The sequence below is a fragment of the Akebia trifoliata genome, chromosome 10, assembly GCF_017979445.1.
Source record: "Akebia trifoliata isolate Shusen 1 chromosome 10, ASM1797944v1, whole genome shotgun sequence".
NCBI lineage: Eukaryota > Viridiplantae > Streptophyta > Magnoliopsida > Ranunculales > Lardizabalaceae > Akebia > Akebia trifoliata.
Genome location: NC_141384.1, coordinates 14,291,188 through 14,315,977, shown reverse-complemented (window position 1 = coordinate 14,315,977; position 24,790 = coordinate 14,291,188). Strand labels below are relative to the sequence as shown.

At 35.7% G+C, this 24,790-nt stretch overlaps 1 protein-coding gene across 1 annotated transcript; it reads left to right on the top strand.

Moving 5' to 3' along the window:
* Positions 1-1,912: 1,912 nt before the first annotated feature.
* On the top strand, positions 1,913-23,918 carry GGT4 (gamma-glutamyl transpeptidase 4). Its single transcript, XM_086455210.1, has 8 exons — positions 1,913-2,075; positions 10,526-10,851; positions 17,738-18,005; positions 18,750-19,000; positions 20,814-21,049; positions 21,735-21,999; positions 22,970-23,107; positions 23,420-23,918. Exons 1-8 carry the CDS (start codon positions 1,970-1,972, stop codon positions 23,696-23,698), a joined length of 1,869 nt encoding a protein of 622 aa, XP_086311336.1. The 5' UTR covers positions 1,913-1,969; the 3' UTR covers positions 23,699-23,918.
* Positions 23,919-24,790: the final 872 nt, after the last annotated feature.

The window sequence follows — 24,790 nt, the reverse complement described above, 5'->3', positions numbered from 1 at the left end:
TTTTACCTAGAGAAACATATATGTACCTACAAAAATCAAAGGGAGAATTCATGACATCAACTACAAGTATTTTTAGGGACCCTTGACTCATCAACTAAATATTAGTAATAGAAAGGACTAATCGATCTAGAGATAATTATCAACACAAAACTTTATAAATAATTTGGTAGTGTATTGTCTCTCGATAAATAAGATAATTTCAACTCGTAACTCACCTATAAATCTATATTTATTTGACTAACCATAAGTCAAGTCTTGATTCATAGAGTTGACTTGACTAGGCAGACATCCCAATCGAGTCGAATTTCTGAATTTTAAAACAAGGGTTTTGTTTACATGCGCCCTAAGAGCACACATTAAGGTGTATTAAACAATTACTCCTTGAAAATGTACTTTCCTACTAAAAATGCCCTCCAAAAAATTTGTAGTGGGAAATTAATTTCCCAAGGTGTATTTAATACACCTTATTGTGGTGCCCTTCGGGCACATGGTAACAAAACCTTTAAAATAAGAGAAAATTACTTAAAAGACTCTGATAGAGGGATTACTTTCTAATTAGTTCCTGAGTTTTTGGGGGTTGCTTGATAGTCCATTTAGTAAAACTTTCTTTTCTTAATGGCCCCTTAACCTCATCTCATGTTATAATAATTTTAAATACCTAAACTATTAGTTTTTTCATCTTCTTCACATACTTAGGTTTTTCAACCGCAATTCCAAACATTTTTGACAATTTTTATTATTATTATTATTAATGAAAAATGAAAATGATATACTTCTAATTTTGAATATTTAGATGTATTTTTTTTTAATTTCGACGATTACAACAAGAAATGAAGAATAAAGCCGAGATTCAAAAAACGTTTTTATAGTGTTAAACTCACCAATTTTTATTTATTTTCAAACTCACAAATCTTATTATTGTCTAGCTCACCCATTTTTATTGTCAAGCTCACCAATTTTTATTATTGAGTTTAACAATTTAAAAAAAAAAAATGTCAAACTCAACAATAAAAATGTTTAACTCCACAATAAAAGTGAGCTTGACGCTGGTAAAACCCACTCATTTTCGTTTTGGAGTTTTTCCGATTAAAATATATGGAAAAATCGACTACAAACTTGATATAATGATTTGTGGAGATGATTTCAAACCAAATGAACCATCTTTGATCGATTTTAATCTAAAAACAAAAAACAAACCCTATTTTTTTTACATGCATCTTCAAAATACTTGAAAAAACCATTGAAAATGATTTCTTCTTCCTTTTCAAATCCTTTCTATCGGAATGGAGTCTCCAAAATTCGAGTAGATATTGAAAATCCAATTTTTTTGAAAAAAATGGTGAGTTCGAATGGTTAAGGCAGTTTCTACATTTTAATGGTGAGAAATGTGTGGACTGGGATTTCGAGATTGATTAGAAGTAAAAGTTTTACTAAATGAACTAGTAGGAGAAGTTCTAAAACTTAGGGACTGATTAGAAAAAATCCCTTCACCACTTCTTATAGGTAAGAATCATGATAATATAACTCTCTAGATAGCATATTCAACGACTCCCTGATGTGGACAAGTTTGGAAACTGTAGATCTGTACGCATCGGGATACATAGCTCCCTCGGGATAGACTTTTTTATGAGAGATACAGATCTGTGGTTTCCTAACTTTGTTGCATCAGAGAGTTGATTGAGTATGTCACCTGGCGAGTCATATTATTACGACTCAGTAAGCAATTTTCCCTTGAAACAATTCTACAAGCACGAGTCTTCAAGAGCAATCCATCTCGAGGGGCTTTCCGTAATTAATACAAAATACAGGGTTACCACTTTAAAGTCCACGCGAGCGGCGGGCCATCCTATGTGCCCAATAGGTGGGATTCTCGTATTCAATTACGCTTCCTCTTTGTTTTGTTATAAAAAAGGACCAATAAGCTCATGATCCCACCAAACTCTCTTTCGCTCACTCTCTCTTTCTGGTGATGGGGCAAGAAGGCGTTGGAGTACCACTTCTGGGCTATGGTGCGCCGGCTAGCAAGAGTTGGAGCACAATAGCGTTGATTCTGATAGCAGCCCTAACAATTATAAGTGAGTGTTTTCTTCAATTTCTCTCTTGATCAGATACTTTTAATCGATTTCTCTTTTTCAAAATTGACGACTTTTGGGTAATTTTTTTTCCTAATCGTCTGCTTGTTTGACTTTTAAAATTTCCCCAAACGAATAGCTGAGATTGAAAGAGGTTCCCCTAGAGAATTACAGGTTATCTCGGTAGCAGTGTTCTTCGGGAATCCTTATGGAATCTCTCCTCTCTTCTCAGCGCTTCGTTGGGCATTTAGAGGCAAAATTTTTGCTGTTTTTAAAAATAGGAACGTTTGATGTTTACCTCTTGAAAATGCCTAGTACAACGGGTCTGATGTGATTTTCTTTTTCGATCACATACAACCCGATCACCAATCATTCATGTTTCAGGCTTGTTGTTCTTGTCTTTATGCACAAGTGGCCAACATGTGAAAGAATCTCCAACATTTAAGTTAAACTAGTTCTTAAAGAATCTCCAAGATGTTTGCTAGTTCTTTTTTTTTATTATTTACATATGAATTGGGGTGGCTTTAGCAAAAGTTGATGTGGCAATAAAATCTGTAAAAAATTTATATCCTTATAAATGTTTTAAATTCATCCTTAACATGTGCCCCAACGGCCCACGGTAAGAAAACCTTGATACATTCGCGCTGTTTTTTGTCAACAAGATTGTGGTGGAAATATCTTTCCATAGATGCGATACCTTCGCATCACTTCCATTTTGATTACAACAATGGGTTGTCCTTTTTGTCTTTTTTAAAAATACCTGCTATTGGCACCTCAATTTTTTACTCATTACACCCCCATTTCTTAAATTATTTATCAATCCCCTTGTCAAAGATTAAAACACACTCTTCAAACATTACGAAGGTTTGGCTTAAATTATAATCTCATTTTACAAAAACATTATAACACTCGTTCAAACAATTACAATAACTGTTTACAATTATGAGTTGGCTCATATAAATTCCTAAACCCAAAAAATAGAAATCTAGATTAAAAAAAATAAACTACAGAGTTTCTATTGGCATCCCAACTTTTAGTAATTCTCAACAATATCAACACTCTTTCTAAATTATAGTTTTATAACTCAATTGAGTCACTCGAAACATGGCCGAGTCCACTCAAATTGGTTTGATTTGAGATGACTTTTATGCAAACTTCATGTAACTAACTTGTCAAGTTAACTCATCAACTCAATCGAGTCAACTCAAAAAAAATGAACAAGTTAGGGTAATTTGTTTTACCAATACTGATTCTATAATTAATATTTTATACGAAGAATAAATAAAAAAGTAATATTTATTTTAAAATAATAAAAATTGTTTATAAATATTTATAAATGTAAATATAATATATTTTATTTGACTCATTGAGCTTGACTCAACCTGTTGGTTGATGGACATTCACATTATCTATTTTTAAAACGGTAAATTACAATTTGACTCCACCCCCTAATATTTTGATAATTGCACTTATGTTCCCTTTCACTGTGTTAAAATTTAGATGTTATTTTACTATTTTACCCTCTTATTTTATATTATTATTTTTAATTAAAAGATGAATTTTAAAACAACAATTAAAATGACTTAGTTTGAGCATTCATTGAACCCATTTTTTCATGAACATGTTTTTTTATTATAAAAAATAACATTTTAAAGGGCAAAATGGTCTTTGTAGAGGTGATTTCTGTTACCTTTGACAACTCGGCCCCTTCTGGTTGCCCCATGTTCCCTACTTCCTCTGTTGAGTGGTGATACCAGTGTGGCACCTTTGACGATTAAGTTAGCTTTCAAGTTTATCAATAATGGGCTTTTTCACCTTTCAAATCCCTTCCTTCTAAGTATCTTCCTCTATTTATATTTATTTCTAAAAATCTTTTCGAAGAAGCAATCTCCTCGAGATCCTTGATCTTCAAGGATCTCCTCGAGATCCTTGATCTTCAAGGATCTCCTCGAGATCCTTGATCTTCAAGGATCTCCAATAGGGACTCTTTACTTTTAGGTAAGGTTATTGAGAAAGGAAAAGATTCACTTGGATTCCGTTATCCATTTCCTTGGTTTATGGGATCTTCCCTAAAATTAAGGGATCTGGGTTGATTCAGTGACGACTCACAAATCTACCTTACTCGATCTATATAATAAAGTTGGCGTTCGAGCTCTGCCCTTTAGACGAGTTGGATGCCCTAGGTACCACTTAGGAGCAGAAATCATTCGGTTCTAGTCTCCTACTAGTCTAGCTATTGGACACGTGTAGGGTCTAGATATCTTATCGATTTAACCCTTTATAATTACCCCTTCTCGAGATGACGAGAAACGAGGCCCAAACATCATTAAATGTCACTTATGTTTTGGCTTTTCATATTGCGGCATTTCGCTTTAGGTTCCATCATAATTATAAACTATCATTTCAAATTTCGAACGATGCAAACAATTGGGCTTCACACGCTCCTGATTTGATGCGTGTCCCAATAACTCGTGCCTTACTATTTACAATTTTTTACTATAAATACAAGGGTTTTAGGGATTCGAATGCCTTTTTCTATCTTTGTTTTCTCTTTTTTGTCGTTCTTGATCTTTCAAGCACTCATATCGCCATGCCTCTGCATTTCAATCCTTCATCCTTCTTCTTTGAATTTCCTTGATGTAACGATCCTCTTGTTTTTTTTTACTATGTCCAACACCATAGCCACCCTTTGCAAAACCTATTCCATCTCCAACGAGGTCAAAATCACTCTTTGGGGATTTCAATAACCATCATCTTGGGGAGATCGTGGTTTATGTAGGTCAGATCGTGGCTAGCCTGCATTTTCCACTGTCTTCTTATCTCAGGGAGGTCTTGAGCCAAATCAATAGGGTTCTAGGACAGATGTCTGGTAATTTTTACAGTTGGTGGAGGTTGTTCAAAGGATGGGTATTTTTCCCACCAAGTTCCTCTTCAAATACAACCTAAAATCTATCTCCCGTTGTGTGGGGTATTACTCCATGTATTCAAAATCGGGGGGTAATGCCTTGGTGAACCTCCCTAGTTCTGACAAGGGATGGTTTGTTGACCTCCTAATCATTTCTAGAGAGTGGGAGTTTGAGGCAAGGGTAGCAAAAGGAAGGGTATAAGATCCTTGAGACTTTTAAAGGTAATGACTTCTCTACCCTTGTTGAGAAATCATTCTTGAAAAGACTGTCTAAACTTTCTTTGAATGTTTCAGAGTGGTCTGCTTTTACTGTTGTCGAGTTTAAGAAGGCCCAATGAGCAGAGGAAAGATTCAAGGATATCAGGAGCAAAAAGAAAGCTGAAAAATCCATTAACCCCCAAACCACCATCTCTCATTTCTGTCTGACCGATCAGAGCTCAGAGTGTTCTGCTTTATCTTCCAACACATTTTCAGACCCAGTCCTATCAACCAACTCCCCTATTCGTATTCGGTCACTCTTTTCAATCATCTAATCTCTCTCTCTAGTCCCTTATTCTCCTTTTCCTACCACCATGGACATTAATTTGGATGACTTTGTCATCTTCGATGCTTCCTTAGCTAACCCTACCTTTAGGGTGCTAGGACAGAGTAGGAAGAAGCGCCCTCGCTCTATCAAGGTCGTGTCCACAGCGTAGGACTCGCCCAACACTCTACCAGGGCGACACTTGCATATGTCGAGTAGACTCCCCTCCTTGGTCCAACGAGGGAACAAGTGGCATCTCATCCCATCGAGCAAACTGTCGCCTTTTCTACCCAACTAAAAAAGAAGAGGAGCGACCCAAAGGGGTTCATAGCCCTTTTTGATGAGGACAGTGGGCCCCCTGTAGGACTAATCACTCACGACTTCAAGACTCCCCTGGAACAACTTGACCATCATTGGCTAGGCCGATGTCCCTCTTTCCCTTTGGGTCTGGGATGGTGGTCAACAACATTGGCTGCCCATAGGGATACCCAGGCTGTTGCTTCCTTGTTTTCCAATGTGAACCTTCCAAAAGATATGGAGTCAATAGAGCATGCCATCCTTGAAGTTCTTTTCACCAAGTTCTCCTAGGGTCTCTTTTAGGTATAATCACTAAGACTTCTTCTCTTTTTCTTTTAAACATGGTTCTAATTCCTAATATCTCTTTTTGTGCTGGCCCTTGTCCCTAAAGTCGCAGTAATCCTCATCAAAACTTTCTATTGTTATGGCCTTATCTCGAAACCTCTTGGTGAAGTCTTTAAGATTCTCTGCTGGGTTTATTCTCATACTGAGTAGGGTATGGATGTCCCCACCCAGTCTTTTATTGCCTATGTACTGCTTGACGAACGCTGAGCAGAGCTCTTCGAAGGAGGCTATGGTGCCAGTAGGGAGCCTAAGGAACCAGGTCAATGCATTCCCTTGCAAGCTAGCATGGAAAAATTAGCATATCAAGGGCTTCATTGTTCTCCCACAAAGTCAGAAGCTGTCTGAAATGGTACAAGTGTTTTACTGGGTTTTTTTTCTTTTTTCTTTCTAGTAAACAATGTAAACCTTGGAGTAACGAACTTCTTCAAAACTTCAGCCGTTAGAATTTTAGGAGTAAATGGGATCCCTATATACCCCTGATAGCCTGTGCCGCAGCCAGGTTGATTTCATTGCTCCTAACAACTTTATTTTCTTTCCTTATTAAGTTCATAACCTTCTCTCTGGTTAAAGGTGTTGGGATTCCTGGATGTCTCGTGTGGATTGTAGTTTGCGCAACTGGCAACCTCATATGCACAACTAGTTCCCCTTTGCCATCCAAACCATCATGTTCATGGGTAGGTCTAGAGCCACTACTACCCAATGAGACATTGTCAACACCCTTTGTAACCTGACGTTGGCTTTCCCCACGAGAAGCCCTCTACTGAGCCTCTAATCGTTGAGTCAACACTAGATTTCCTTTGGCTAGAGCGTCCATCTTATGCTGCATCTCCTCACGCCATTTCCTCATCTCTTCCATCTGAACGGCCAACGGATCCTTAGCATTCGATGTAGGAATGGTTGGAGGGTGTTGAGGTTGGTTAGTACCGGATCGAGTTGGTCTTACCATCTTGTTAATCCCATTCTCACAAGAAGGTAAAGACAGAAAATAAGCTTTTAAAAACAACGTTTTTTTCCCATGGATGACGCCAAAGAAGTAGAAGTGATTTCTATTACCTCTAACAACTTAGCCTCTTCTGTTCGCCTCACGTTTTTTGTTTCCTTTGTTGAGTGGTGATACTAGTCCGACGATTAAGTTATCTATCAAGTTAACCAGTAATGGATTATCTCACCTTTCAAACCCCCTTCCCTCTAAGTCTCCTTTTCTATTTATAGTTTTTTATCGAAATCTCTTCGAGTAAGGAATTTCCTTAAGTTTAGCCTTTTTAAAATGAGTCGTGCTGGAGTAACATTGAAATATACATCGAGGGGGACATTTCTGACGTGGATGTGTGTCAAAACCCTAGATGTTTTCATTGATATACGGGTGAGATCTCGATATACATTTCTGACACACATCCATGTTAGAAATGTCCCCCACGATGTACATTTTAATGTAACTTCAGTATTATCCTTTTAAAATTATGTTTCGAACTTATGACATGCCCCCTGACCTTGGCCATTTTTGAGAGACTAACCTACACTAGCCTAAATGCCCTCATATTCAGCTAATACCCTTGATTTTTTTCATCTAAAGTTGTCATCTTTAACTTCTTGGGAAAATTTTTTATCTTTGAGATTCTCTCTCCTTCAACCTCAAACCTCCATAAGGAGATAGGATTTTTGGACAAATGAAAAAACCAAGAAAAATATTTTATTAGGGATTGGAACTTTGAAGACAATGGATTTTTGGGTAGAAAAAGTATCGCTATTTTCACTACTATTGATAATGAGGGCATTTAGCTCATTTCAGTTAGTTTCTCATAGAATATTGAGGTCAAAGGGCATATCATTGATATTATGCACATGACATCTCAAATATTCACCAAAACCTTTGGGTATTCATAAATCATCCTAGTATAATAATTTGGATGATTTTAGGCATTCGACCAAGTTTTGGTGAAATTTGAGATATCGAGAGGTTTTTTTTAATGAAAATGTGCCCCTTGATCATGTCTTGCATTAGAATCTCATATAAAATGAATGCACCAGGTTAGGCTAGGTTGGGTCTATTCAAAACAATTAAAATTGAAGCTAGAGTTAGCCAATCCACATCCCACTAGAAAATTGTGAATAATGATTTTTTTATGCCCTTTTGACAAACACCCATAATGTGGCATGTGTGAAACCATAGACTATTTTCCTTGGGATACACAATTTCACATATTTATGGGGATATACAATTGTGTCTTGAGGGGAAAAAAAATCTATGGTTCTAGCCCATGCTAGATCAGTGTGTGTTTGAAAATCACAAGTCATTTTTTTATTTTTTTTTTATTTTTATGACTAGTACTTGTTGTCCCCACTATTTCAAAAACTCACCCCACATTAAAAAAATTACAACGGTATCCCTCCCCTTTCTTTAAAACGCACACCCTTTTCTCTCCTCTTCATTTTCTTCTCCATTGCCACCATTGCAATCTCTACCCCCATCCTCACCCTCCTTTCCCCTCTATACTTTTCCTTCTCCATCCCCTTCACCGCCACCCCCACCACTATTGGGGTTTAGTGGTTTCAAATTTAGGGTAGGGTTTAGAGTTTAGGGAGGAGGATAAAAAGTAAAAGAAGAAGAGGCAAAGAGAGGCAGTGGAGGGAGACCACGGCGATAGAGAGAGAGAGAGAGGTGGAAGGTGGGGAGGAGGAGGGTGATGGTGATGGTGATGGTGGAAGTAAACAATAATAAGAAGGAGGGGTTGAGATTTAATCTCGTTATAAATCTTGAAGATAATTTTTAATTTTATTATCTTTTATATTTCTTTTCAAGAATGCCCTTCTAACTTTATTGCCTTTCCTTTGCTACACCCCTTAATCATAAAAAGAATGTCCGAGCTTATTGCAAACTTCAGCGTCTATGTTAAGGGCATTTTGATAATTTAGAGAGATTCTATCTCCACACTAACTTTTACTAAGAGCACCCCAATTCAAATGACGTGATCTTAGTAAGAGTTGGTGCGGCAATATAAGCTCTACAATTTTGTTATAATCTATCGTGGAAGGCTGAAGTCATGGGGTATGTCATCAGTTTAACAACCCAGAGGTGGGGGTGTGGGTCCACCAATGCGTGGTCAGAACATTTGGTTAGTGGCTCTGAAAAGAGTGTACGGTAGACACGATATTTATTGTTAAAGGGCGAAAGACATAATTGTGGCTATCCAGGTCAGAAAATTTGGACCCTTTCACGCCCATAACGCTGTCTAGCAGTAATGTAGAAACTAGAATGCCACTGAACTCTCCCTACATGTCCTCGGAGTCGAGTCAACTCGAATATTATGAATAATGAACCTAATAAATATATAATATTTTATTAAATATTTGTTAATATCGTAAAATGTAGAATTATATTTATTTATTTTTTTCGATAATTGCATAAATGGGCCCACTTTATATTCTAACTCAGATTAATTCTCAGTGACTTGGCTGAGTTTTTGAGTTGATTTAGTGAGTTGGTTAAAATAACTTCTAGCACAGACTTAATTTGAAATTCAACGGAGTCGACTGGATGAGTTTGAAACATAACTTCTACCTATACAATGCATTTCACGACGATAGGGGCAGATCCAGGATTTTGTATTTTAAAATTTTTTTGTGAGGGCAATAGTGACAATTGCTTAAAAATCCTTATGATTTTAAAAATTCTTGTGAGAGCAAGTGCCCTGACGGTAAATCTGCCTTTGGTTCACGATGAATAAATCCTTTCATTGTTTCATGTAAAACAGGATTTCAATCTCATTTGATAAAGTCACCCCAATTCATAAGTAAATCACTAAAGAATTAGTACACATCTTGGGGTGGCATTAGCAGAAGTTGGTGCAGATTAGAAGCTCTCCATAAAAATCCGAACACAATTTCAATGAATTTATAAAGAAAAAATTGCCAATAGGAAAAAAAAATTACGAAATTGTGAAAAAATTACAAATCCATTGAATCGCTCTTGGTGAAATGTTCATTCGGGCATCCACAAATACAAGGCCCAAACATAGCATTTTGTGTGTACTTTTATAGTAACTAAGCTTACAAGTAGAATCCATTCTGCCTATATTTTTATTCTGAGTCAAGTACTCAACTCAAATTAGTCAAATAAAAATATATTAAATCTATAAATATTTAAAAAAAAAAAAAAAGTTTCTAATACTTTAATAATAAATAAAAGTAATTATTATTATTATTTTTTTCTTTTCCCACAAAAATATCATATACAGCTGACTAATCAGTCAAGTTTCTTCCGAACTAACTCAACAAAGTCGGTTCTATCAATTTTAGGGTTGAGTGACCTCAAAAACTAATTGAGTTGGCTTGGCCGAGTTTCAAGTTGACTAATTTATTTTTATGGTACGTCTTTTGTTGTAGTTGTAGGCCTTGTGAGCAATGATAACAGCTTAAATGGCTTGAGAAGGGAGGGAAAGGTAGAGTGGGGAGAAGCAAAGAATGAGGTTGAGTCAGAGCATGGTGTGGTTGCTGCAGATGATGGTCGTTGTTCTGAAATTGGCGCGTCGATGCTTAAAGATGGTGGACACGCTGTCGATGCTGCTGTGGCAACGGCATTGTGTCTTGGTGTGGTCCATCCAATGTCAAGTGGGATTGGAGGTGGTGGCTTCTTGATCGTTAGATCTTCATCAGATTCACAATCCCAAGCTTTTGACTTTCGAGAAACCGCGCCATTAGCCGCCTCAAAGGTTTGACTTTTTTTTTTTTTTTTTTTTTTTTTGTTTTAATCTCCCATCCTTTTACTTTCGTGAAAGTATTAGGCTACAACAACATAGGCTCTTCTTTATGGAGATTAAGTTGTTTGGAACTTTAAATTATAGTTGAAAATATGCCTGTCAAGGGATAGTAATTGAATCGGATATGCCTATATCTATATCTAGGGCTATCAATGGATAGTCGAAAATTCGAATCTGATTAGAATTCTAATTCGAAAAATCGAATATTATTCGAAAATTTCGGATATCGGATTCGAATTCGGATAGTTTTATATATTCGAATCCTTATCGGATATGGGTATGGATTCATATATTAACATTTCGAATCCGATAATATCCGATTCGAAATAATATATGATATATATTATTTTATTTGATTAATTTTTTATATAAATAATATAATATATAATAAGTTTTTTTTTTTTTTTTCAATAATGAAAAAATAGTTGGATAAGGAAAAATTATGTTTTTATTTATTTATTTTATTTATATACAAATCATTCAAATTCTAATCGGATATAATCCGATATCCGATATCCGATAAGATAATCGGATTCGAATTCAGATAGAGTTTTAGAACATCTGTCGGATTCGCATTCGAATTCGGATGTCAGATAAAAATTTTGGATTCGGATTCAGATATTGCTGTATTTGAACCGATAAGCATCCGTTGACAGCCCTATCTATATCTGAATTAGAATCCGAAAACAATCATGGATATTAGAATCCGAATTTTAATCTGATCGGATGTGATACATTAATAATAATCTAATTCAAATTCAATTCACTTGTAGGATATCTGATAATATTCGATTCGAATTCGAATAAACATGCCCCTTGAACTCAGCCTTCTCTGATTGTCCAAAAAATTTACCCGATTGATATTCAACCCACCTCTTAGCTTTTCCCTACAACTAGTCATCTTCAACCTACAAGCCTCAAAGAAAGATATGGTTTTTGGAGAAGAAAAAAATAATGAAATATTTAATATAAAAATCAATGAGATTTTCTATAAAAGGGTTAAGGTAAGTTGAAATAATGGATTTGAAAAAAAGATTAAATAGATTAAAAAAATGATCATGGAGGTTAAAGAGCTTGAAAACAAAGGATTTTGATAGAAAATTAGGACTTTTTAGATTGAGGTTAAACCATTGAAGATGGAAGAGAGAATTTCATTTTCATAGAAAATCAAGGGTTTATGGTAAAAATAGTAAGAGAAAGAGAGAACTACCTTGATAGTTTGCGATTCGCCAGAGAAGATCGACGTTGCCTAATGCTCAACAGTCGACTGGGTTCGTAACCCATAAGGGAGAGGAGGACGAAGATACTCAGATGAGTGGAGAAGGTTCTAGAGAAATGGTTTTGAAATTTTTAATTAAAAATAACACTATTTTTATGTATAATGATCCAGATATTATCAAATTGGATGGAACGATATCTGAATTCATATCTGAAATACTATTTGTAGAGGTAATTCTGAGCTTACCTTCAACTACTCAGCTCTGCCACTCCGTCACAATGCTTTTTTGCTCCTTTGTAACGGCATCAACATGGTACCTGCCAATAATCCTCTGAACGATCAAGTTAGAATTGCAGAAGAAGAAATTATTCATAATATTAGCTCGATTGAGGGGCGGGGGCGGGGGGGCAAAAAAGATCCCTAGCTCTTGATTCCCTCTCCTTTATATAGGACTTCCCTTGGAAGAGGGTTTCCTCTTTGGTTCCTCTTAACTCGGGATCTAATCATGGGGAATCCCATGATCAAAGGGATCTTAACCAAATTAATCCTTTTATGTTCCTAGGATCTTGAGATTCCCCTCAAGTCTCGAAGTTTGGTATGTACGGGCCAAGATCTACATGTGTGCACTAGCTTTGCTTTGCCCTGCCATCAGGGTAGACGTTTATCTTTGTCCTGCCCTCCTACCGGGTAGACCCAGATTATTGACCTAATTTGGGTATCACTTCCCTTTGACAATTTCTTTTCTGTTATCTTAATCACCGTTTTCATCAGGACGCATGTAGGGTCCCTAATGACATATTGATTTCACTCTCTACAGTTACCTCCTCGAGAGAAGATGCGAAGTCTCGCCGTCATATCGAGAATCATTCCATATTCCGAACGGGTCTCATTATTAGCACACATCCCTTAACTCTAATCATTGCTTATGCAACTTCATGCCCTCTCACATTTAATGACCTATCATTTTGAATTTTGGGCAGTTGGGATGGTGTGGTTGGAATATCTAGCACTACATGTGTCCTACTAAGTGCATCATTAAACTCCTAGAGTTGCAACGGTTAGGTTTATCGGTGCATATCCAAGGGTGCACATTTTCTTCATCACTTAGGGCTATAAATAGGAATCTTTGGCAAATTTCAAATTCATCCATTGTCTTCTTCCTTGCTTACGAACCTCTTTCTCTCTAACTCTGATCTTTCGCCAAGCTTTGAACCTTTCTTCTTTTAGTTAGAGGTAATTCTCATTCCCCATCTTTTACTTATTTCTGATTTCCAATTCCAAGGGCCACTAACATAACTATGCTCTTCAAGACCTACTTAATCCCCATGTTCGTGTCCCTCAAGGTTTGTAATGACCCTCATGAATGCCGTCAGGGGGAGGTGATGGTCTATGCATGTCAGATTAAGGTTGGTCTTCACCTTTCCGTTTCCCCCTTCCTTAGGGAGGTCATTAGCAAGATTAACAAGGTTCCTGGTCAGATCTCTAGAAATTTTTATTGGTTGGTCAAAAAGGTAGAGGAAATCAGGGTAACTCCCAATGATTTCCTCTACAGGTACAATCTAAAAGCCAATTCCCATCGCCCTGGGTAATACTCCATGTTTTCTAAGTCTATTGGATTGTCGTTGGTGCAAGACCTCCTCCCCATCTCTAATAAGGATTGGCACAAGGACTCCCTAGTCATTTCATTGGAGTGGGAGTTTGGTCTTAGCATTTCTCGTGAAGGATTCAGGGTGCCTCAAACCTTCTAGGGTTACTGATGGCCAGGGTTTTGTTCTTTCACTTGGGTTTTGGAGTTGCCACCATTCAATTAAAGTGTGAATGGGCACCATAAAATTATTTTGAAATTCATTTTTCTTGGATTGTAGTGACTCTCATATCCAAAATGATAGGGGGTTAAGTCTTCCTAGTTGTAGCTTTAAAATTGATTTTGAGGTTTTTTTTGGAAAACAGAGGGAATTGTAGAGAGAATTAGAAAAAAAATGCCTTCAGTTTAACCTTGTAAGAAGGACAAAGAAATATGATGGCCTAGGGACAAAGAAGTATGTGCTTGTTGGATTTTTTTTTTGTGAACCAAGAACTTTGGCCATTTTGAGTCCCTAAGCCTTATTCTCTTCATATATACCCCCTTAGGAGCTCATATTTGTTGGTTTAGTCCATAGATCATATCCATTAGTTGGGTACAAGTCTTGGGGGGAACTATGACCATTATGCATGAAATTTTATCCCTATGGGACTATTTTTGTTGACTCTAAAGGTTGGATATAAGCTCATAAGGACTTACACCCTTACTTGTAGCTATTTTAGAAGTGTGTGCAAAGTGTATGCATGTGATGGACTTAACAAGATAAGATTACCTTCCAAGAGAGTTTACTCTCTAGCTCTAATGCCATCAAGAAACAAATAAAAGAATCATTATTCTAGAATTGAAATTGCATGAAAGTAAATACAAGTAAAGACATCCTATTTATGAATTTAAATTGCATGGAAAATAAAAGAAAATAAAGCAACCTAATCTAATACTCTCAAGGAGTTTATTAAGGATTTATTGGAGGAGATTACCTCTAAGAGGGACCACTTTCTCTCTCCAAGCCTCTAATTAAGAAATGTAAATCTACATTATTAAGTTGGAAGAGCATGTAAATAAAGAAAAGGGCCTAACCCCACATTGGTCTTCTTCTTCCTCTTTCTTCTTCTTGGATTTTTCTTCTATGGATTTTTAGAGATTGTTTGAGAGAATGAGAGGCTAGAGAGACTAGAGAGAGATTTGGGCAGAATTTTGGATCACCAAATGAGCTCATCCATTTTCCTTGAAAGGGTCTCTTACTTATAGGATTTTAGGAGACCCTTGGGGATAGATTGATCTTAATTTTCCAAGTTCCCAATAATTTCAATAAAACCTGAAAGATCCAAATTACCTTTTCTCTCTTTGGCCTTGATGGTCTTTTATTCGTCTATGGGTCTCACCAATCATGATGATCAAGAGATAGATTAGTAAAAACCCAATGGTTTCTAGAGAACTCTTTGAGGAGGGTAAAGTCACTACGTGAAAGCTGAAAAATTTGACAGAAAAAATTGATGTGTCAAAACCCACGAATTTTGGAAACTGAATTTTGACAGTCTAAGACCGTTGAAATTCTTGATGTTCCCAGATTTGATGGCTTAGAGCTGTTGAATTTCTCCCATCCTTCATTAATTTGATAGTTTCGGCTCATCAAAAAAAATATTTGACAATAAAAAATTCGACGCCAATTCGACCTCTTGGTTTGTCGAATTTTATGAAATTTGACGGTCCAAAGTCATCAAATTTTATGAAATTTGACGGTGGGGTTTTTTCACATTGTGAGTGGTCCTAGACCTTGGGTTTTAAATCAATTGAGAGAGAACTAAGGTAAATGGCATGTAATTAGGTGGTAGGATTTTGGCCTCTTTGGTCATTTCCCTTGAGAGACTCCAACAAACTAGGGATTAAAGTGTCATTAGGTACAAGTTCTAGAGACTTCTCTAGGGTGGATAAGATGGTCAAAACTCTTTAAAAGTGGTCAATTTACATTGAATGCCATGGAACTTCTTTGGACTTTGAAGAAGGTTAAAAGGTAGAAAGGAAAATCCACTCTAATGAGTCTCAACAAATTGGGGTTAGAGGAGGTAATTCACTTTAAGTAGGGACCAAGAAGGGCTTTGGGTAAAGATTAGGAGAATGAGTGGTTTACCAAAAGGCCCTTGGTGGAAGAAATCACGAGGGTTTTAGCATGGGTAAACGTGGAATTAAGAAGGGATTAGAAGAGGGAAAATCTCAATTAGAGGGTGGATGATGTCATTTTTCTATGAAGAATCTCGTGCACACATGGGCTTCTCAACTGCCTAACCGAATTGGTCATACACTTGGAATGGTTAGAAGAAATTATACATTAGCGTCTCAAAGTGAAGGTTAGAACAAAACATGGCTTGGCCGTATGAACCAAACGGGCAGGCTTTGCCTATGCTTGGCCATTTGGTCTGTATGGCCAAGCAAAATACCAATTTTATTTTATGTCATCTGATTTTCCTTGATTGGTTTGAGTGGATTGCACTTGGTTGATCGAAATTCTCTCAATACTGGATTCAAATGACCTCTCGAGCTTGTTCAATATATATATATACTCCTCATCCAATTTGACACGAGTTTTTTTCACTTAACTAGACTCATTGGACATTTGAGCCAACATTTCGGGTTTTAAAATAATTGTTTACATAACTAAAATGTTAGATAATTTTGAGATACAACCATTGTTTTAAAACTCGGTTTCACATCTCATCTCGTCCTTGCTAGATAACGAGTCGTCTTGGACGAGTTTTCTGATACGTTTGAGACATCTCGTTCAACAATGAGAAAAATGAATGTGGGGTTTTAAATCTCGTTCGATACATTACTTGTCTGTCCATCTTGTCCATGCTTGATTCCAAGACGACTCAGATGATATGGCTCAATCTCGGATGAGTTTTGAAACCTGGAAACAACCAGGTTTTGTCAACTAACTAAAATGACTTAATTATCCTTTTGTCTTAAACCTTTCGTCTTAAACCTTTTCCCTAGAATCCACCATCTTAAATGATAAAAGAAATTTAATTACATCTTTAACTTTAACATTGCTATCTTCTTAGACCTCAAAACCTCAAGCGTAGAGTGATTTTACTATGAATTTTTCAGAATTAAAATATCAAGGATTTTTCACAAGAAGTTCATGAAAAAGTTTGAAGACCATCCGAGAAAACGAGATTGAACAGATTAAAAAAAAAGGTTCCATAAAAGTTGAAGATGCTGAGACAAGAGATTTTTGAGTTACAAATACAAAATTTTGACAAAATGTTAAAGATGAGGGTATTTTGATCATTTTATTAATCTCTTATTGGATTGCAAAATCAAGGGGGTATTTCATCAATTTGAAAACCTGGGAGTGACTATAATTTTCACTAAAATCTGGAGGGGAACTCCCAATTACATATTATAATTGGCTTTTAAATTTGATTTCTTGTTCTATAAAAATGAGGCACATTCACATTCTAAAAAATCATTTATATTTGGATTTTCTATTGCCACAAATGTTATTATATTATACACCAAACGAGGAAATAAAAAGCAAGGTCTCTAAATTCTAAGGTGCTGATAATCATTCATTTTTTCATTAACAGAACCTTGTTTCTATATACTCTTCTACTCCAAAGTTCTTTTATTTGTGTTTCTACTAAGCTTAGAATTCTCAACATTGGTTCATTAATAAACCAAATGATAATCATTATGGGAATAAATATACATATTTGTAACTTATTTTAGTAAATGTAAAGCAGTCCAACCAAATTGAATTAAGAAATGTTTTGATCCAACAATTAATTCGGTTTTTAAAACATTTCTCTAGATTTACATGAACAAAATATCAAAACTGGTTCTTTAAGGTTAGGGTGAGTTGATCTGGTTCGGGAACGAGTCATTGTAGTGGTTTATTCATAGTGGACAAATAGCTTGAGATCATCCAAGTCTGAGATGATTACTTGGAGTCAACTCGGATTCATCTCAAGCTTCACAATTTACATTGGTTGTGTTGTGTCCCTATTGATATTATGGTTATGTTTTCGAATAAGCAGGACATGTATGAAAAGAACCCCACAGCCAAGTCTGTTGGTGCACTATCAATGGGCGTCCCTGGGGAGATAGCAGGCCTTCACAAAGCTTGGTTGAAATATGGACGATTGGCTTGGAAGACTCTATTCCAACCTGCCATAAGACTTGCAAAAGATGGGTTTGTGGTCGTTCCTATTCTTGGATCAGCACTTAAAAATAGCGAGACGAAGATCATGGCTGACCCAGGCTTACGCCAACTGTTTGCACCAAATGGGAAGTTGTTACAAGCAGGTACTTCGAGCGGTAGATTTTTGTAGCAAGAGTTGCTAAAATGGAATTTTAACTTTTTGAAAATTATAGAACAGGGTATGAAAGATAATTTTAATTACAAAAAGATGTAAGGCAACTGTTTTTCTGTGTTTTTTTTTTAAATGATGAATTCACTGCTTTCTTTGTTTACAAAATCATCATCTTAAGTAGAGTGTAACTTTTGATCTGGACGTCCATTTGACTATTATAATATAGATAGGGGACGGATCATTGGACATTAGTAAAAATAATGTAATAACAATCATTTTTCAAACTATGAGTTAGAAGTTTTGGATTGAGCTGATTTTTTGAGAGGATGATCTCTATGATGAGAAGATCATCCTAAGACAAAATCAGCCCAATCTGAAACTTCTTACCCCATCAAGAATGATTTTGAATATGGGTCGTCAATTTTTTACCAATAATTTGTAAATCACTTTTAGATCATACTCATAAAAAATCAGCTCAATCCAAAACTTCTAACTCATATTTTGAAAAACCATTGTTTTTACATATGTTTTTACTTATGTCCCATGATCCGCCCCATATATATATATATAATTTTTACAAAGTTTATACCAATTTTTTGTAAAACACCATTTTTTGTTTTTAATGATTTTCTCTTTTGGTTGTTTTGGTATATCTCTTGATCTCCAAGACCTAGTCTATATATATATTTGTAATGGAATTAATCTTCTTATTATATTTATTTAAAAAAAAAAAAAGGTGATACATGCTACAACGTTGAGCTTGCGCACAGTTTAGAGATGATCGCGGAACAAGGGCCAAAGGCATTCTATAGTGGTGCCATTGGTGAGAGTTTTGTTAAGGATGTGAGGGAAGCTGGTGGGATCTTGACAATGGAGGACATGAAGAAGTACAAAGTTGAAGTAATGGATGCAATGGTTGTGAATGTGATGGGTTACACAGTACTTGGAATGCCACCTCCTTCTAGTGGTACTGTTGGACTGACTCTGGTTGGTATTTTTTTTATTATTTGAATTTCATTTCTATGTTATTATTTAGAGTCGTGATGAATGCACTCAGTTTTGATACGCGGTTGGGTATAAGCTGACATGGCAAGGGCACAAAACCATAGATCTTTTTCATCAGGATACACAGGAAAAAGTTATGTGGTTCTGTGCCCTTGCCACGTCAGCTGCGTACCAAAACTGTGTGCATTCATCATTATTCTATGAGCCGTGATGAATGCCCGCGGTCTTGGTAAACGGCTGATGTGGCAAGGGCACAAAACCATAGATCATTTTCATCGGGATACACAGGAAAAAAAATGTGCGGTTCTGTGCCCTTGCCACGTGAGCCGAGTACCCAACCGTGTACCAAGACTCCATGCATTCATCATTATTCTTACTCTATTATTTAGGTAATTTTGAGGAGATTTGATTGAATTACATACTTTCCTTGACTTTGGTTTTCCACGAGAGACTAACCCAAAATTATATAAATGCCCTATCTTCAACCTTGTGACTAAATCTTTAACCTCCCTCCTATCTTCTTATTATTGAGGTTTGAAGGTTGGAGGATGTAGAATCCAAATTTTACTCCAGAGGTTGAAGCTTATCATCCAAGTTAAGATGAGGGTATTTTTGTTATTTTGTTAGTCTCTCATGAAAGACCAAAGTCAAGGGTCATGGCATGAGATCCTGGCTTTCTTGAAGAATTTTGATAATGGTCATGATAATATGACGCAGTTTTTGGCGCACACCCCTGACGTTCTTTCTCTCTCCTGCACATAGTGAAAAAATTAAAACTTTCTGAATTGATCACCTCGTGACATTCAAAAAGATGATCTGATGCAATAGAGTTGTGGATCAAAAAATTATATGAACTTTACAAAAGAAATTAAAAAAAATAGTTATTTTTCACCGTTGAATTTTATTTTTAAATTTGGGTGCTCGGTGGCCGTCCATTTTCAACACTTTGGATCAAGCTCGAAAAATAATATTTTTTTGAATTTGAATATTTTCGTGAAATCTAAAAGGTTGTGTTGTTGGATTGTCAATGTTGGCCCAACAACCCTTTTTAAGATTAGAAATCTAAAAAACTAAATCTGTGAGCAGAGGGCAAGAGAGAAAAGCTCTCTCTATTCTGATATCTTTCGCGTCGCATATCAAACGTTTGTTGGGCTGTAAGCAAACATGTCAAGGGGTGTCAGGGGCATGCGTAAAAAACAGTGTCATATTATCTGCACTCTTTTTCCAGTCAACAGTTTTTGGGTCATTTAGATATAAATCATGGTAACCTGCCGCTCTTTAACCTAGCAATTCACAGAACCATAAATCTTTGTCCTTGTGTATCCTATAGCAAAGGATCTACGGTTCTGTGAGCGTCTAAAAACGAGTGTCAGATTATCAGGACTGGATGGATATATATATATATCCATCATGTTTTCAAATTGAGGACATGCTCTCTTGACCTTAGTCTTTCCTAATAGATTAATGAAAAAGTCCTCTTCATCCTCTTGGATAAAACCTTTTACCCCTCACCTTCAACAGTAAGATTTTATATACATCAACCTTCAAGGTTGGAGAGCAAGATAGGATTTTTCGAGAAATAGAAGATGTAGGATAGAAAAATGAAGGATTTTCATAATGTATGGCAAGTGATGTTCACCAAATTTAAGAGTCTATCTCTTAATATTCACCAAATTAAACTTAGAGGAGTATGTCTACATTAAGAAAATTTTATTTTTTATGGATTTTTTTTAAATTCTGTTAATTTTCATTATTTTAACTTATTTTTTCTATGCATAAACATTGGTGTAACCAGGTTATGAACATTTTAGACAGCTTTGGGACATCAGATGCTGCAAAGGGTCCATTAGGTCTTCATCGCCTAATCGAAGCATTGAAGCACATGATGGCCATCCGAATGAACCTTGGTGACCCAGATTTCGTAAATGTAACAAAATATGTTTCAGACATGATTTCACCATCTTTTGCTAAGAAAATTCGGCAAAAAATATTTGACAACACCACCTTTCCCTCCAATTACTATTTGAACAGGTTGAATTAATCAACTCTAATAATCTCCATTGCATTTCATTTACTTATAAATATATACTTTAGGAGAATACTGATTTCTAACAATTTCCTTCTTTTTTTTCAAAACAATATTCAATTATTATCTATTTTATCTTTTAATGACGAAAGATGGGGGCTTTGCTATCTTTGTATAATGGAGGTTTCGAAACAACTTTTTAAAAGTTCTGTAATATTGACAAAGGGATAGGTGGGTTCAAATCTACATAAAATAGAGTCTTGATGATATGACTCGCCAGGTGGCATACACAAATACTCCATGACGTGACAAGTTTGGGTACCGTAGAACTGAACGTGTCAGGTTACACGATTGCACTTCTCCATAACAAAAGTGTATCCCGAGGGAACTGTGTATCCTGAGGCATACAAATCTACTGTTCCTGAACTTGTCCACACCATGGAGTCATTTGAATCTGCCATCTGGCAAGTCATATTATCAGGACTTATAAAAATATTCACTTATTTGGATTTCGTGTTTTAATTGTAGGGCTTGAGTCATTTTTCATGAGTCAACAAATCCCAATACTTGGACAGATCGGGATCCTCTACAATGATAATAGAATTGTTTTATTTTTTATTTTTTATAATAAATATATTAAGGAGTTTTGCCTTAATTTATGTATTAATGAATTTCTTTAATTATTATCAGATGGAGTCAACTAAGAGACCATGGAACGAGCCATTTTTGTATAGTTGATGCAGATAGAAATGCAGTTTCATTGACGACGACTGTAAATTATTATTTTGGAGCTGGAGTACTCTCACCTTCCACTGGAATTGTGCTCAACAATGAGATGGATGATTTCTCAATACCGACAGAAAATTCTTCAGACAGACTTCCTCCAGCTCCAGCAAATTTTATCGAACCAAGGAAGCGACCTTTATCTTCTATGACTCCAATTATCATTCTCAAGGTACATTTAATAATCACTTAACTTTTTTCCTGCAATTTTTAATTTGATTTTTTACTTTCAAAAAGGGGTGATTCAGTCATACCACGATACCGTCTCCAATCCATCAACGAATGTTTTCTTGAATATTTGAAATAACCGTGTTTTCAAATTGATGACATGCCCTCCTTATCATGGTATTCTGTTGTAAATGAGGATAAAAAATCTTTTCTGCCCTGAAGTTTGAAGGTTGAAGTAGATATAAGTAATCTCTACAAATGTTACTTACAGCTGAATGAATTGTCGGTTGTTGAACTTGTAACTTCTAACATGACTAGATGCATTTCGATTTTACTTGGTTAAATTGTCTAGTTGAATTGGCAAGTTGGTTCCATTGAGTTTTGTGGTCAAGTCACCTTGAAATCCAATCGTTGAGTCGCCTTAGCCAAGTTTCAAGTTGACTAATGAGTTTTAAAATTATGGTTTATATGACTTCCACAAAAATTCCAAATTGCTTCGAAAATTGATTTGGAAAAAAAATCTTGGAATAAGGAACCAACTGCATAATTAATTGGCCAATCAATGAGTTAAATCTGTGATTTTCCAACTAATCACCTCTTGAAGTTGATGGGTTTTTTAGGAAGAAATCTAAACAACTATAATTTCTGATATATATATATATTTTTCAGACTTTTCTCAAAATTATTTGAATTACAAATATAATTGTCTAGTCCGAAGTTGATTACCATGTTTTGAACTAGTAAAATATTGTACAATTATATTCAAATTAGGGCTTATAATGGTAATTTTGATGTTTTTGGGTTATGATTGTATGTATAATGTTGTAACTCATTTTAAGGTTGAGGGAGGGAGTGAAATAAAAAAACAAGAGAAGTTACTGTCATAAACACACTGTCGAAACCATGTAAATCTTGTTGCATTGTGTAAGTATTTTATTATTAAAGTTAATTTGAAATTTGATACTGAAATGCAGGATAATCAATTAGCTGGTGTAATTGGGGGTAGTGGCGGACTTTACATAACCCCAGCAGTAATTCAAATTTTTCTCAACCATTTTATTCTGGGAATGGAACCTCTAGCCGCTATTCAACATCCAAGGGTCTACCACAAGGTTCCTTCCTACTCTTGTTTTTTTTTTTTTTCTTAAACTCTTTATAAGACATACACATCTATGCTCTATAACTCTAAATCAAGTTGAGTTAACTCGACAATCCGTGAGTCAACTTGGGTCTGATTTACTCATTGACTTGGTCAAGATTCAAGGTTGACTCACTGACTTGATTTAGACATATTTTATGGAGAGAGATTTACCAAATCATGCTGAAATTACTGGAACATGGCACTTTTCAAATTTATTAGTTACCAAGGTAAATAATTTGTGTATAGAGTGGCAGATTTTTATATTAAAATATATTATGTGCAGCTAATACCAAATGTGGTATTGTACGAGAATTGGACAGTCATAGATGGTAATCACATAGAGCTCTCACAGGAAAATAAGGTATTCTTGGCAGAGAGGGGTCATGAGTTGAAGGGTCAGCCAACTGGAGCTGTCTGCCAACTTGTTGTTCAAACCCTCCAACCAACCCAAATCATTAACATGGGAAGGAAAATCAGAGTGGGGCCCACTGATCAAGTCCTCCATGGAATCCTTACTGCTGTTAGTGACCCGAGGAAAGATGGAAGACCAGCAGCCGTTTGACTTGCTTCTCCTACATTTTATCTTCTTTAAAGATATATACATATCTATATATATGCATTGTACTATAATTTATTTTATAAACATTAGATTGGGCAAAGGTTTAGATAAGATCTGTTAGAATTAAAGTTGTATTATTTAATTTCTATAAATTAATAATAATACAGTCAGGGTTGATGTAATCAAAATCAAAAGAATAAATTTAATCTTATTCTTCTTGTTACACCACATTACCCCCTTGGTTGTCACATGTCTTATCTAAAATTCAGTTTCTCCAACAGAATACATCTTCTTCTGTTTTAATTTAGATCATCTCTCCCTTCATTCAGAGATTGGATACTTTTATTTGTTTGGACTTCTTTTATTTGTTTGGACTTCAAGCTATTTATGTTATATATACTTCACAAATACTCAATTAAATATATACAAGTTTTATTCCTTTAACGACCAATGATGTTTCTTTCCTTCCTTATTCATTTTCTGGTTAATCAATGGCAACTGTAAATGCAAAAACTTGCACTACCTCGAGATTATCTTTGAGTTCAAATTCTCTCCTTCCTATAAACCTGGGTGTGCTTGCAACAACACCTCTCTGACGCCTAAATCAAAATCTTAGTACAAGAAAATAGTATTCAATATTTATGGGAGAAAATTGCATACCTTGTAGTGCTTTGTGCCCATATATTTATAGGGGATTCCTTCCTGATTCTCTCCTTGATTCCTGTTCTTTCCGTTTCAACAGTTCCCGCCCTTTTAGGGACTTACCTTGATTCTCGCGAATATGGTTAAATTCTTGATTTTTAGGGATACGATGTTTCTAAAATATATCATTGATCCTCGGAATCTCAATTTAAGATTCTCTTCTCACATCACTCGATTTTTGTAATTTCAATCTTCATTGGTCGGTCAGATCTTATGTGACTTGGCACAATCATCTCGCAACTATCATGTGTCAGTATCTGAAAAATATCCTCCACAATACCCCTCTCTTGGTGTTTCGGATCTAGATCTGAGGGACTGAGACCGAATTATTAATTAAAGATGCGTGGCAACCCCCTATTGGATCGTTAACGTTTACTTTTTCTCTCCCTTTCT

Excerpts from the sequence above, each read along its gene's own strand:
- GGT4 (XM_086455210.1), top strand. The coding sequence starts at position 1,970 with ATGGGGCAAGAAGGCGTTGGAGTACCACTTCTGGGCTATGGTGCGCCG. Across the intron at positions 18,006-18,749 it reads TGGGAAGTTGTTACAAGCAG|GTGATACATGCTACAACGTT; the intron begins GTACTTCGAGCG and ends AAAAAAAAAAAG. Across the intron at positions 22,000-22,969 it reads CTCCAATTATCATTCTCAAG|GATAATCAATTAGCTGGTGT; the intron begins GTACATTTAATA and ends ACTGAAATGCAG.